Source organism: Salmo salar, chromosome 18, assembly GCF_965601325.2.
Source record: "Salmo salar chromosome 18, fSalSal1, whole genome shotgun sequence".
In the NCBI taxonomy this organism is placed as follows: Eukaryota; Metazoa; Chordata; class Actinopteri; order Salmoniformes; family Salmonidae; genus Salmo; species Salmo salar.
Genome location: NC_138308.1, coordinates 13,181,063 through 13,195,000, shown reverse-complemented (window position 1 = coordinate 13,195,000; position 13,938 = coordinate 13,181,063). Strand labels below are relative to the sequence as shown.

General features: G+C 40.3%; 1 protein-coding gene across 1 annotated transcript; it reads right to left on the bottom strand.

Moving 5' to 3' along the window:
• Positions 1-929: 929 nt before the first annotated feature.
• Positions 930-7,289, bottom strand: prph2b (peripherin 2b (retinal degeneration, slow)). The gene is made up of 3 exons (XM_014154112.3): positions 6,294-7,289; positions 4,492-4,738; positions 930-2,807 (listed from the first exon to the last, which is right to left on the bottom strand). The coding sequence occupies exons 1-3, from the start codon at positions 6,872-6,874 to the stop codon at positions 2,601-2,603; spliced, it is 1,035 nt and encodes a 344-aa protein (XP_014009587.2). The 5' UTR covers positions 6,875-7,289; the 3' UTR covers positions 930-2,600.
• Positions 7,290-13,938: the final 6,649 nt, after the last annotated feature.

The following is a 13,938-nucleotide window of genomic DNA, read 5'->3' as shown; positions in this document are numbered from 1 at the left end:
CAACCTTCTTATACACGCACCCAGCACCTCATCTGGGCACTCAGTCCACTGTAGCCCCTCAAAGGACTACAAAATCAGAGTTTAATCTGCCTCGTACATCAAGCAGACATATAACCCGATAGCAACACTGATACATAACCGCTAAATGTTAAAGTGTGTGTTGTATAGATGTAAATGCATGTGGCGCTGCTCTGCCAGGACCTGTATGGGGACACTACATTTCCCGGGTTTATGTGTTCCCCCTCAGGGGCCAGTGTGAGAGGGGGCTGGGAGGGACAGCCAGGAACACCGGTTCCGCAGCTGCCCGATTTAAGCTGCCTTGAGGGAACGTATGTGACCGATTGACCGGGTGGCGTTAGGCATTGATAATGTTGTGTTTTGGATGAGAAAATTCTGTTAAATTGAGCAGACTAAGAACATTTTTGGATTACTTCACAAAAATACACATATCTTTGTGTAGCTATCGGGTTGCATGCCCACTTAACACAAGTTGTGGAGTGTAAAAAGGACATAGGGGTAAAACTATTAGACATGAGGGTAGATCAACTATGTTAGGCTTGATTGTTTCAGGGTAGGTCCATCATTTCTCATGGAGAGGATTCCCAGGGAGGGAAGGGGAGATTTCATTATTTCATTACATTTTCGAGATATTCACAAGCCCAAATTCATGTATACGGTACAGATGTTTTGACAACCCAAATATATTTTTAAATATTTTTCTTTAAAAAATAAACTCTGATTAACATATATACAGAATTATTATGGACAGGATATACAGCTGAAGTCGGAAGTTTACATACACTTAGGTTGGAGTCATTAAAACTCATTTTTCAACCACTCCACAAATTTCTTGTTAACAAACTATAGTTTTGGCAGGTCGGTTAGGACATCTACTTTGTGCATGACACAAGTAATTTTTCCAACAATTGTTTACAGACAGATTATTTCACTTATAATTCACTGTATCACAATTCCAGTGGGTCAGAAGTTTACATACACTAAGTTGACTGTGCCTTTAAACAGCTTGGAAAATTCCCCAAAATGATGTCATGGCTTTAGAAGCTTCTGATAGGCTAATTGACATAATTTGAGTCAATTGGAGGTGTACCTGTGGATGCATTTCAAGGCCTACCTTCAAACTCAGTGCCTCTTTAATTGACATCATGGGAAAATCAAAAGAAATCATCCAAGACCTCAGAAAGAAAATTGTAGACCTCCACAAGTCTGATTCATCCTTGGGAACAATTTCCAAATGCCTGAAGGTACCACGTTCTTCTGTACAAACAATAGTACGCAAGTATAAACACCATGGGATCACGCAGTCGTCATACCGCTCGGGAAGGAGACGCGTTCCGTCTCCTAGAGATGAACATACTTTGGTGCGAAAAGTGCAAATCAATCCCAGAACAACAGCAAAGGACCTTGTGAAGATGCTGGAGGAAATGGGTACAAAAGTATCTATATTCACAGTAAAACAAGTCCTATATCGACATAACCTGAAAGGCCACTCAGCAAGGAAGAAGACACTGATCCAAAACCGCCATAAAAAAAGCCAGACTACAGTTTGCAACTGCACATGGGACAGAGATTGTACTTTTTGGAGAAATGTCCTCTGGTCTGATGAAACAAAAATAGAACTGTTTGGCCATAATGACCATCGTTATGTTTGGAGGAAAAATGGGGAGGCTTGCAAGCCGAAGAACACCATCCCAACCGTGAACCACGGGGGTAGCAGCATCATGTTGTGGGTGTGCTTTGCTACAGGAGGGACTGGTGCACTTCACAAAATAGATGGCATCATGAGGTAAGAAAATTCTGTGGATATATTGAAGTAACATCTCAAGACATCAGTCAGGAAGTTAAAGCTTGCTCGCAAATGGGTTTTCCAAATGGACAATGACCCAAGCATACTTCCAAAGTTGTGGCAAAATGGCTTAAGGACAACAAAGTCAAGGTATTGGAGTGGCCATCACAAAGCCCTGACCTCAATCCCATAGAAAATGTGTGGGCAGAACTGAAAAAGCGTGTGCGAGCAAGGAGGCCTACAAACCTGACTCAGTTACACCAGCTCTGTCAGGAGGAATGGGCCAACATTAACCCAACTTATTGTGGGAAGCTTGTGGAAGGCTACCTGAAACGTTTGACCCAAGTTAAACAATTTAAAGGCAATGCTACCAAATACTAATTCAGTGTATGTAAACTTCTGACCCACTGGGAAAGAAATAAAAGCTGAAATAAATAATTCTCTCTACTATTATTCTGACATGTTACACTCTTAAATTAAAGTGGTGATCCTAACTGACCTAAGACAGGGAATTTTTTATTTTTACATACACCTTAGCCAAATTATTAGTATTTGGCTAAGGTGTATGTAGACTTCTGACTTCATCTGTACATTCACATTTTTGAGTTTGGTGCTTACTTCATGTGAGGAGTTGGTTTAGTTGTTCACTTTTCAAAGGGTGTGTGCATGTGTCCATTGATGTGTCTGTGTGTGTATGTTTGAGTATGTGTGTTGTTTCACTGAGAAGATGTCTCTCCTCTCACTCCTTCTGTTTCTCTTTGAGCTCCCGTCGATAGTCCCTTTGGGTGAGACCCTTTCAACTCACAGTGGCCACCCCCTCCTCAACCTCCCCAACATGGTTCCCTGCACCGACCAGGCCCTTGATCGTTGCTATGACGTCTGCCACCGTCTCCTTCACACTCTTCTCCAGGAGCCAGCCCTCGCTCTCACTCTCCGGGTTCTCTGGATCGGCCATAGTCTCCAGAGAAGTGGTCAGGTACTGTAAGCCTACCATCACTCCTGCCTGAGGACCAGACAAACAAGATATGTACGTCACTGACAGAGCCTTTACACGGACACGCTGTAATTATCAAACAATCTATATGGCCTCTGAACCACCAGAGATCTCTGGTACCCGTTCTTGTTTAGATTTAGAAAACACTGATTCCAAATGTATTAATCACTGATCTAAATCAACATTTATTTATAGTCATTAAGGCTTTCCACTGGCCACAGATGTCAGATCAACGTCTAGTTTTGATTTACATCTGTTTGAGTTGTCAACTATCGTGAATTCAACGTGAAATCAACAAAACATGTCGCCATGTAATTGGGTTTAGATTAAAAGTTGGATGAAAAACAGACCACATTCTCTTACGTTGATGACTTTTTGCAAATCCAATCAGTTTTCCACGTTGATTCAACGTCATCACATAGAATTTTTTTGTTGAAGTGACATTGAAACAATATTTTCCCCCAGTGGGTTGGGTTTAGATCAAATCTCCCATTGGCGCCAATTGGACATCAATTGACATCAATGAATTGACACAGATCTCAAATTTGGATTTGGCACAAAATTACAATTTAGTGTTGTTGTTTTGACCCAGATAGCAAACCCATTAGTGCTTCTAGGAAGGCTACCTGTTGGTCTCTGCTCTGCCCAGATTAACCCCTCTAACCCTGATCCTCCCTCACCGCATATACCACACCCACACAGTGGTGTAAAAATACTTTAAAGTACTACTTAAGTACTTTTTTTGGGTATCTGTACTTTACTATTTATATTTTAGAAAATTTTTGCTTTTACTTCACTACATTCCTAAAGATAACAATGTACTTTTTTCTCCATACATTTTCCCTGACACCCAAAAGTACTCGTTACTATTTGAATGCTTAGCAAGACAGGAAAATGGTCCAATTCACACACATCAAGGGAACATCCCTGGCCATCTCTACTGCCTCTGATCTGGCAGACTCACTAAACACAAATGAGTGTTGGCGTGTGCCCCTGGCTATCAGTAAATCAATAAATGAAAAACACATTGCGCCATCTGGTTTGCTTAATATATGGAATTTGAAATTATTTATACTTTTACTTTTGATACTGAAGTATATTTTAGCAATTACATTTACTTTTGATACTTAAGCCTGAGCAGATAGATCAGACACTAGAGGTCTACTTTTGGCAAGTCATTTATATGAAAGTCAAGCGAGTGCTAAGACCAACTATGTAATGCCACGTTTTAGTACCTGCTTGTAAGAAGGGCAACGTTATGGTCATAGTTAGGCTTGGTGTGTGCCACATGTTCTCCTAAAGTCAAAATATATTCAGGAGGGTTGGTATGTGTGCCCGCTGAACTGGTCAGCTGTGGCCAACTTGGACCAGCTGGACTTCTACTAATACTCACTGAGCTAGATAGTTAGAAATGGCCACCTTCTACAATATGGCCAATAATAGGAAACCGATGGACAGTCTTAAATTGTTAGATTTTTTTATCCTCTTCTCCACACCACTGGGCCTAGCCCTGCTCTACTACTTACCTACATATGCCTTTAAGACTGCAATTTATTCAAATCAGCTAATCAATTTGTTTGCGTGTGATCTTTAGCATATGTCGCCAGCTACCCTCTGAAGTGAAGGACATTGACAGGCCATCCAGAGAATGCCCCCCCCCCCCCAGCCATTTCCCTATTCTTCTCTTTCTCACCTCCAGTATGATGTACAGTAGCATCAGGCCCCCGATGCTGTTCATCATGCCTCCGTAGTAGGCGACCAGGGACTCGCGGCAGCCCCGGGTCCAGATGTTGAGCTCCTCGGTGTGGTGGTCGTAGTCATAGTGGGCTGAGTTGTTGGTCAGTTGGTGCTGGATGCAGGGTCTGGGGGAGCCGGGGTTGCAGCAGCTGAACGGTACACTCTCCATCAGGAACTTCCCCTCCACGTTGCTCAGGACACGGCTGTGGAGAGGCCAAGAGAGACCCGTCAGACCGTCACAAGTCGTGTCAGCCATATCGCACACACGGCATGTCATCCACGTGACAGGTTAACGTCAGTCCCGTAACACAGACATGTGAAGCATTGAAATGGAAGCGACAGCTCACATGTCAAGTGTCAGTTTACACTAACTGTATGACTAAGCGATCAACCAGCTTTCTCGTGTAGAGGCCTTGGCTGACAGGAGAAAAGTTGGGATTGCTTCAGGCTAATGTTGACAGGTGAAGAGTTTCAACCGGGTTCATGAGGACCCTCTTGATGGGATCATTCGTGAGTGAGAGAGACAGCAGGTATCTATCTCTTCAGTAAATTAACACATGAACACGCATGCCTAATGCCCACAGTCAAGTATACTGTACGTGCACACACATATACATATGGAAATTAACTCTAATGCATTTAAACATGCACACCGTTACCCATGTACTAATCACACATTACCACCCACTTCCAAACATATTCTTTAATGACTTTCTCAATGTCCAAATCATCCATCCTAAACATTATACAATTGATTGTGTAGTTACTTATAGGTGATTTGGACATAAAGCATGAAAATGCTACTATAGGTATCATTGACTTGGATTGGATTTGTGCCAAGAATACCTACAAGTTAACACTTGAAACAGTGGCCAGGTAAACAAAAGCAAAGCATGAATTGCTGTCATCCCTTATCCATAGAATGCTGACAGGGTAAGGAAACCAATGTCTCATTTTGTCATTTGGGTGAACTATCCCTTTAATCAATGTCTTCAAATCAGAATCTAAATCGACTAAATATAGTATCAGTTGCCACCAAAGCACAATATTGGGGAGAGAGGGGGGTAGTGTGATTCTGTTAAGTGTCAGAGTCTATTGGTGACAGTTAACTGCCGTCTTATTATGATTTAGGGGGACAGTAAGCTCCGAAGGACGTGGAATTTAGATCCAGGGAGATTAACTACTTATCAGAACCTGGCACATGAGCCTGACTCCACTTACACTGGTATCCTCTGCATCCCACTAAGACTTCTTTAATTCTCTCTACATTTATCCTGCCCTGACCCCCTTTAAGGTATACCCCTAATTAAACTGTTTGATTTGTATGTTTTACATTAACTAAGTTGTCATTACCATACACTAGCAACAGCAAGTGTTACCTTGTTTCATTTGCTATCCCCAGCTTCCTGTACAAGAACACAAGAGACCATATGAGTAAAGATGGAGACTATGGTCAGGAGTGAGAAAAAACTCTTATGTAGCAGCAATGTTGGATATGTTGCATAGGATTTGCCATGAATTAAACAGTACTTCTTTCCTAAAATAGCCTTTCTGTCAATCGAAAGACTGAAGGAATCTTTCGAGGCCAAGGAGCTTTGGTGGAAAGACAGATTTCTTGGTTCTGGCTGACGCCCAGAGACACTGTCAAGTCATTTGCCTACTTTTACTTTACAGGCAATTTTTGGGCCTATCTTGGCCTTCTGGGTACCATGATCCACCCAACATTGCTTTCTATCAGCTATTGATTTCAGTACTCACTCTTTGACTTCATCGTTGCTGAAGTCCAGATAGCGGTTGCTGATCCACTGGACCTCAAACCAATCCCTATAGTTGTTGTTACCACAGCAACGGAACTCCATCTGGGTCATGTCCAGCGTCCTCTTCATGAAGCAGCGTCCAGGTGTGTCCGTATCCTTGTAGTATTTTATCCCATTCTTCAGCCCCTCAGCCAGGGAAAAGTACAACTGGAACTGCATGCAGAAGCACAGCAGAGCTGTGAAGAACAGGAGAATGTTGAAACCGAAGCAGCCCATCAGGTAGCCCTTGACCATGGGCTTCCACTTGATGAACTTCAAAGCATCCAGAGAGTCGTGGCACACCTTGCCGCCAAAAACGTTTACCCCGCAAGCAGCTAGGCCAACAAGAATCAACAGGTTGGGCACAAAATGGCTCTCGTTGTTGTCCATCATCTCACTCCTCTTCCGGAGCTCGATCTTAAAGAACAGCCCCAGACTGAAGACCAGAATGCCGGTCATCACTGCTAGCCAGTACATGAGCCACAGGCCCTGGGCAAGCTTCACCCGCTTTGGCAAGTCAAACTTTACCTTCATCAACACCATGCTTACCTCAGAGTGTATACTATTCCGAAATCAAAACTTGGATGAAAAAAATATATACAAATTTGAATATACAAAATAGTCAACTAGTTTTTTCAATGTTATATTTTCAGTAACAGTTAAGACCTCAGTTGACCTTAGGCAACAATGTTCCCGTGGAGAGTTTCAGTTGGAAAATTGTAATCCGTTCCAGATTGGAGCTGCAGAATGTGTTTTGGCAAGGGTTCCCCTCTTCATATCCATTCTGATTAACCTCAAATCAGGAAAGTCCATAGTGTTGGGTGGACAGAGGAGTCTGCCACCAAAAATGATAAAACAAATATTCACATAGAATCCCCCAAAATGACAGGATAGCGGGCTACACAGCTATTCCAGGTGAATCTTTTTCCTGCAAAAGGAGGTAGCCAGGTGAGTAGCAGAGTGATCAAGCCACAAAGATGCAGTACGTCATCCTAAACCCTGCTAATCAACCCTGATCCCATTTGTAGCAGATGAGCCTTGGGCTTTAATCTCTTGTCTTACCATGTAATTGATTTGTTTCTTAAGCGTCAGCTTCCTCCATTGCCTGCGCTGGGCTGCACTGGGATGGGGAGACCTTGGAGATAGACTTGTGGCTGCAGGAACTTCCACCTTGTCAAGTGTGAACCATCTGGTGACAGCGCGAGTGGTGTTTTAAGAGTAAGACTCTACTACCTCAGGTGTTTGCCAAAATAACTACCTAATAGACCAATATTGGTACAGTATACACTGAGTGTACAAAACATTTCCATGACATAGACTGACCAGGTGAATCCAGTTGAAAGCTATGATCCCTTATTGTTGTCACTTGTTAAATCCACTTCAATCAGTATAGATCAAGGTTCCCCAACTGGTGGCCCACGGGTGGTTTTATTTGGCCCCCAAGTTTTCTGAGCAAAAAAGAAATAAAAATGATTTGTTGGACATGAAAGACTGTAAAAAAAACACACTAGGAAATCAGCTACAAGTTAATTTAATTTAAGAAATCTGTTCCCAAGTATTCCCACGCATAATAGAGAGACACGACGTGATCGTTTACAAATGTAATCAAGGTTTGAAATGATTGTTTTAGTCAAACATTATATCTGTTTGTGCTTCTTGCGGTCAATTTGCAGTCTACAAATTATTTGTAATTACATTCCGTCCCCCCGACCATCCGGTCAAGAAAAAAATCATCCCGCCGGCTGAATCTAGTTGAAGGGGAGGACAGAGGTTAAAGAATGATTTTTAAGTCTTTAGACATGGGTTGTGTATGTGTGCCATTCAGAGAGTGAGTGGGCAAAACAAAAGATTTAAGTGCCTTTAAATGGGGTATGGTAATAGGTGCCAGGCGCACCGGTTTGAGTGTCAAGAACTGCGAAGCTGCTGGGTTTTTCACGCTCAACAGTTTCCCATGTGTATCAAGAAGTGTCCACCACCCAAAGGACATCCGGCCAACTTGACACGACTACGGGAAGCATTGGAGTCAACATGAGTCAGTATGCCTGTGGAACGCTTTCGACACCTTGTAGAGTTCGTGCTCCGACGAATTGAGGCAAAACGGGATGTAACTCAGTATTAGGAAGGTGTTCTTAATGTTTTGTACACAACAATTTTCACAAATATATGGTACATTTTCACAACTCTAAATACAAAAATCAAAACAGATCATCAAAATGGCTCATGTTTCAAAACTCTAAGCACATTTTCATTAATTTTACATCAATTTATGTTGGACGGTAAAACCAAATCATATATAGATGTGACTGTAAATACATCATTCTCCATCAGCCAGTGTGCTTCAATGGGAAAAAGCGGAAAGAGTCACTCTTATGTACTACCATTCGGAATTATAGTGTGGAGTACAATGCACTGCTGAATACCTGTGTTTTATATAACAATATATTCCACTCATTATTTGAATTTCATTGATACACTGTAAGCTGATGGATTTCAAGCAGAGAGACAGGCGTAGAAAGTCATGTAGAAAAGGTGATCTTGTACAATGTTGCATGAGGCACAAATGGCAACAACACAGTGCTACGTTTTTACACAAGCCAACTGCTTTACAATACCCATATTTTTTATTATTTTTATAAACATAAAAATTTCAACTTGATGCAAATGTGTATTTTCTTTATTGTATCATAATACCCTCATATAAAAAAAATAATAATTTGAACAACTTTAAAATGGACATGCATCAATAATTTCAAAGCTCACTACACTAAATGACACCATTTAAAAGGCCATTTCATAGAGAATGTTACAAACTGGACTATATTTGGTAACTTACTTTTTAGAGATGTTGATTGGTTCTAAATAGGCATTTTGCATTTGGTAGTCTAATTTCAGTATGCTTGTCTTCAACTGCCATTTCCTCTTCCCACACTTCAACTCATATTATTCCTCTTCAGACTTGTCCAGAGGGAAATTGTTGATGTTGGCATTTTTTTTAATTTTAGATAAAGATTTCTTTGGAAAACTGCACCCAAAATGCATTTTATGTATTAGTATTTTACAGATATAAAGATGAAAAACAATATTTGTCCATAATCTGCTCCGGACAAGTCCTGGAGTGTCTTAACAAAATGAAACCAAAATATTTAGGATGACTTCATCCAGTGCCCAGAAAAATGAATCTGCGCGATATGCAAATATGTGCATATGTAATGATATGTCACTTGCATATAAAATTATTTTGGAAATGTTTTAATACAACAAAGTAAGTAATTGTGATATGATAAAGTTTTTTCCCCTTTTAGTGTGTGGTGCCTGGCATTAACTACCATTTAATCCAATAGCCACAAAACACACAGTTCAAAACTTTTCTTATTGAAGTGCTAGTTAGAAAGAAAGGTAGATGTTAAATATCATTTCCCACACAGCATTTGACTAAAACCGTATAGTTTTCTCTACCGGCTCTATGTATCACTAAAACACACCCCTTTCCAATTATTTTGTGGCTAGGGTTTATAAGAGTCAACAAATATAACTAAATAAAACATGAACTTTCATAAGCCTTTGCATAAAATATACAAATTGCAGGTGTCTGATGCAGTTTCCTTTTCCAGTGCAAAATTGAATAATTATGTGTTTGGCTCAGAGACTTTTCAAAGTCTAAAGCTTTGTTTAGCCCAACCTTAATCCAATTTGTGGTCCACATTTGTTTTAGTGTTTACTCTAGTATTTTAACAGTATGAATAGGCATTTACAAAATGCATTGTTCCCCACCCTAACAACACAAGGGATACACTAAAAGCTGTTGTTGACTGTCTTGACCTTTAGCTTATTTGAACCCACAGGTTGGTTGTGACTTCTGAGAATAACACTAGCCAATGCTCATGTGAAGTCATGTGATGTTTATAATCCAACAGAAAGCCTTTATTTAGGCCTACTCAGACCCTGAGGATGTTCAATGAAAATTGGCTAGCTATTTAATGGAGGATTCCTGGCAGATAATGACAGAAAAAATACTCAATAGGTGTAACCGATGTGAAATGGCTAGTTAGTTAGCGGTGGTGCGCGCTAATAGCGTTTCAATCGGTGACGTCACTCGCTCTGAGACTTGAAGTAGGGTTGCCCCTTGCGTTGCAAGGGCCGCGGCTTTTGTGGCGCGATGGGTAACGATGCTTCGTGGGGTGTCAGTTGTTGATGTGTGCAAGGGTCCCTGGTTCGAGCCCAGGTTGGGGCGAAGAGAGGGACGGAACCTACACTGTTACATAGGCAAATTCAATTTCAATATAACTTACTAGCACAGATAGGACATAAACATTTTCCTACTAGTATGGTCTTCATATGATGTGACAGACATCATAAAATGTACATGTTAAATTAGCCTACCAAATTAGCCAGCTTCCAATTGGGAATTTGTAGTTTTATTATTCATATCCATGCACTTTCAGGACAGAATTTCACCGGGCTTTCCTTACCTTTATTGAGAGCCTGTCCCTGAGGTAACGTAGATGATAAGTACATTTTATTTTAATTTATTCTGAATTTCCGTTTAACTGAGGTACCCAAAGTAAATTGCCTGTTACTCATGCCCAGAAGCTAGGATATGCATATAATTGGTAGAATTTGATAGAAAACACAAGTTTCTAAAACTGTTAAAATAATGTCTGTGAGTGTAACAGAATTGATATGGCAGGCGAAAACCTAAGGAGAATCCGTCCTGATTTTATTTTTTTTGGAGGTCACAGGCCTAACCAATGCAAGTCTATGGGTCTATATATAAAAATATCTCCCAGATTGCAGCACCTATGGCTTCCACTAGATGTCAACAGTCTTTATACTGGGTTTCAGGCTTGTTTCTTGAAAAACGAACAAGTAATAGTATTTTTTCTAAAGTGAGCTCAACAGGAAAAGTAGGCTTTTGGCGCATGTGAATGAGGGTGCGCTCTTTGTTATTTTCCATTCCCATTGAACACAGTTCTTTCCGTCTGAAATATGATCATTTATTTACATATTATGGTACCTGAGGATTGAAGAGAAACATTGTTTGACTTGTTTGGATGAAGTTTACCAGTAGCTTTTTGGATTCCTTTGTATAGCTGTTGAAGGAGTGGATTACTGAAATCAACGGCGCCAACTAAACACACTTTTTGGGATATAAAGAAGGACTTTATCGAACAAAACAAACATTCATTGTGTAGCTGGGACCCTTGGGATTGCAAACAGAGGAAGATCTTCAAAGGTAAGTGATTTATTTAATCTCTATTTGCGATTTTGTGAAGCCTGTGCTGGTTGAAAAAGTATTTTGATGTGGGGCGCTGTCCTCAGATAATCGCATGGTATGCTTTCGCCGTAAATCCTTTTTGAAATCTAACAACACAGTTGGATTAACAAGAAGTTAAGCTTTTAAATTATATAAGACACTTGTATTTAAATGAATGTTTAATATTATGATTTTGTAATTTGAATTTGGCGCGCTCCAATTTCACCGGATGTTGTCGACAGGTGTCCCGTTAGCGGTTCGCGAGACCTAAGAGGTTTTTTTAAGAATGTGAAATGTCAGAATAATAGAGAGAAGGATTTTTTTCAGCTTTTATTTCTTTCGTCACATTCCCAGTGGGTCAGAAGTTTACATACACTCAATTAGTATTTGGTAGAATTGCCTTTAAATTGTTTAACTTGGGTCAAACGTTTCAGGTAGCCTTCCACAAGCTTCCCACAATAAGTTGGGTGAATTTTGGCCCATTCCTCCTGACAGAACTGGTGTAACAGAGTCAGGTTTGAAGGCCCACAACTTTTTATGAGATTGAAGTCAGGGCTTTGTAATGGCCACTCCAATACCTTGACTTTGTTGTCCTTAAGCCATTTTGCCACAACTTTGGAAGTATTCTTGGGGTCATTGTCCATTTAGAAGACCCATTTGCGAGCAAGCTTTAACTTCCTGACTGATGTCTTGAGATGTTACTTCAATATATCCACATCATTTTCTTTCCTCATGATGCCATCTATTTTGTGAAGTGCACCAGTCCCTCCTGCAGCAAAGCACCCCCACAACATGATGCTGCCACCCCCGTGCTTCACGGTTGGGATGGTGTTCTTCGGCTTGCAAGACTCCCCCTTTTTCCTCCAAACATAACGAAGGTCATTATGGCCAAACAGTTCTATTTTTGTTTCATCACACCAGAGGACATTTCTCCAAAAAGTACAATCTTTGTCCCCATGTGCAGTTGCAAACCGTAGTCTGGCTTTTTATATGGCATTTTTTGAGCAGTGGCTTCTTCCTTGCTGAGCGGCCTTTCAGGTTATGTCGATATAGGACTCGCTTTACTGTGGATATAGATACTTTTGTACTTGTTTCCTCCAGCATCTTCACAAGGTCCTTTGCTGTTGTTCTGGGATTGATTTGCACTTATCGCACCAAAGTACGTTTATCTCTAGGAGACAGAACGCGTCTCCTTCCTGAGCGGTATGGCGGCTGCGTAGTCCCATGGTGTTTATACTTGCATACTAGTCTTTGTACAGAAGAACGTGGTACCTTCAGGCGTTTGAAAATTGCTCCCAAGGATGAACCAGACTTGTGGAGGTCTACAATTTTCTTTCTGAGGTCTTGGCTGATGTCTTTTGATTTTTCCATGATGTCAAGCAAAGAGGCACTGAGTTTGAAGGTAGGCCTTGAAATACATCCACAGGTACACCAAGAATTGACTCAAATGATGTCAGAAGCTTCTAAAGCCATGACATAATTTTCAGGAATTTTCCAAGCTGTTTAAATGCACAGTCAACTTAGTGCATGTAATGTCCTAACCGACTTGCCAAAACTATAGTTTGTTAACAAGTCATTTGTGGAGTGGTTGAAAAATGAGTTTTTATGACTCCAACCTAAGTGTATGTAAACTTCCGACTTCAACAGTATAGGCCTAGGGTTCCAAGCTGGTTGATTTCAAATCGAATGATATTTAGTGATATTGGATTGTGTTTGGTTGTCAATGCAATAAAATATCAACAATATTTGTATTCTGCTGGATAGTTCCATTTGTGAAACTTATTTAGTCTGGCTTTAAATCCAGTTCATCTGCAATCTAATAATTGATATGTTGGATTCAAGTCTCCATCTCAACAAATCTAAGTTAAAGAATGGGACTAAATAAATTTGAACTTAATTTAAAGTGCATTTAAAGTTTGATTAGCTTTGATTTAGTCCTATTCTTTAACTTAGATTTTTGGTTAAAATCTAGAATCCAACATTAAATTGTAGACAAACTGGAATTAAAGCCAGACTAAGTAAATCGCTCAGATGGAACTTGTCCAAGCAGAAGATACTAATTTAAATGTTGATATTTTGTTGCATTGATAAACAAACACAATTCAAAATCACTTTTGAAATGCAATAAATAGCCTATGAACTTGTTGACAAGTTACGAGGTACTGATATGTTGGATTCTCCAACTCAACCAAAAATAAAAGTTATAGAATGGTGTTAAACCAGATGATCAGATGGAACTATCCAAGCAGTATCTACATCTCCTTTAAATGTTAATATTTGGTTGCGTTGGCAGTGATAGACATTTGGTTGAAAAAACGAAAGCAAAAATAAGACATTGTTTTTCCATTGGAAT

Excerpts from the sequence above, each read along its gene's own strand:
- prph2b (XM_014154112.3), bottom strand. The coding sequence starts at position 6,874 with ATGGTGTTGATGAAGGTAAAGTTTGACTTGCCAAAGCGGGTGAAGCTT. Across the intron at positions 4,739-6,293 it reads AGCAACGATGAAGTCAAAGA|CCGTGTCCTGAGCAACGTGG; the intron begins GTGAGTACTGAA and ends GCCTCTCCACAG. Across the intron at positions 2,808-4,491 it reads TACTGTACATCATACTGGAG|GCAGGAGTGATGGTAGGCTT; the intron begins GTGAGAAAGAGA and ends TCTGGTCCTCAG.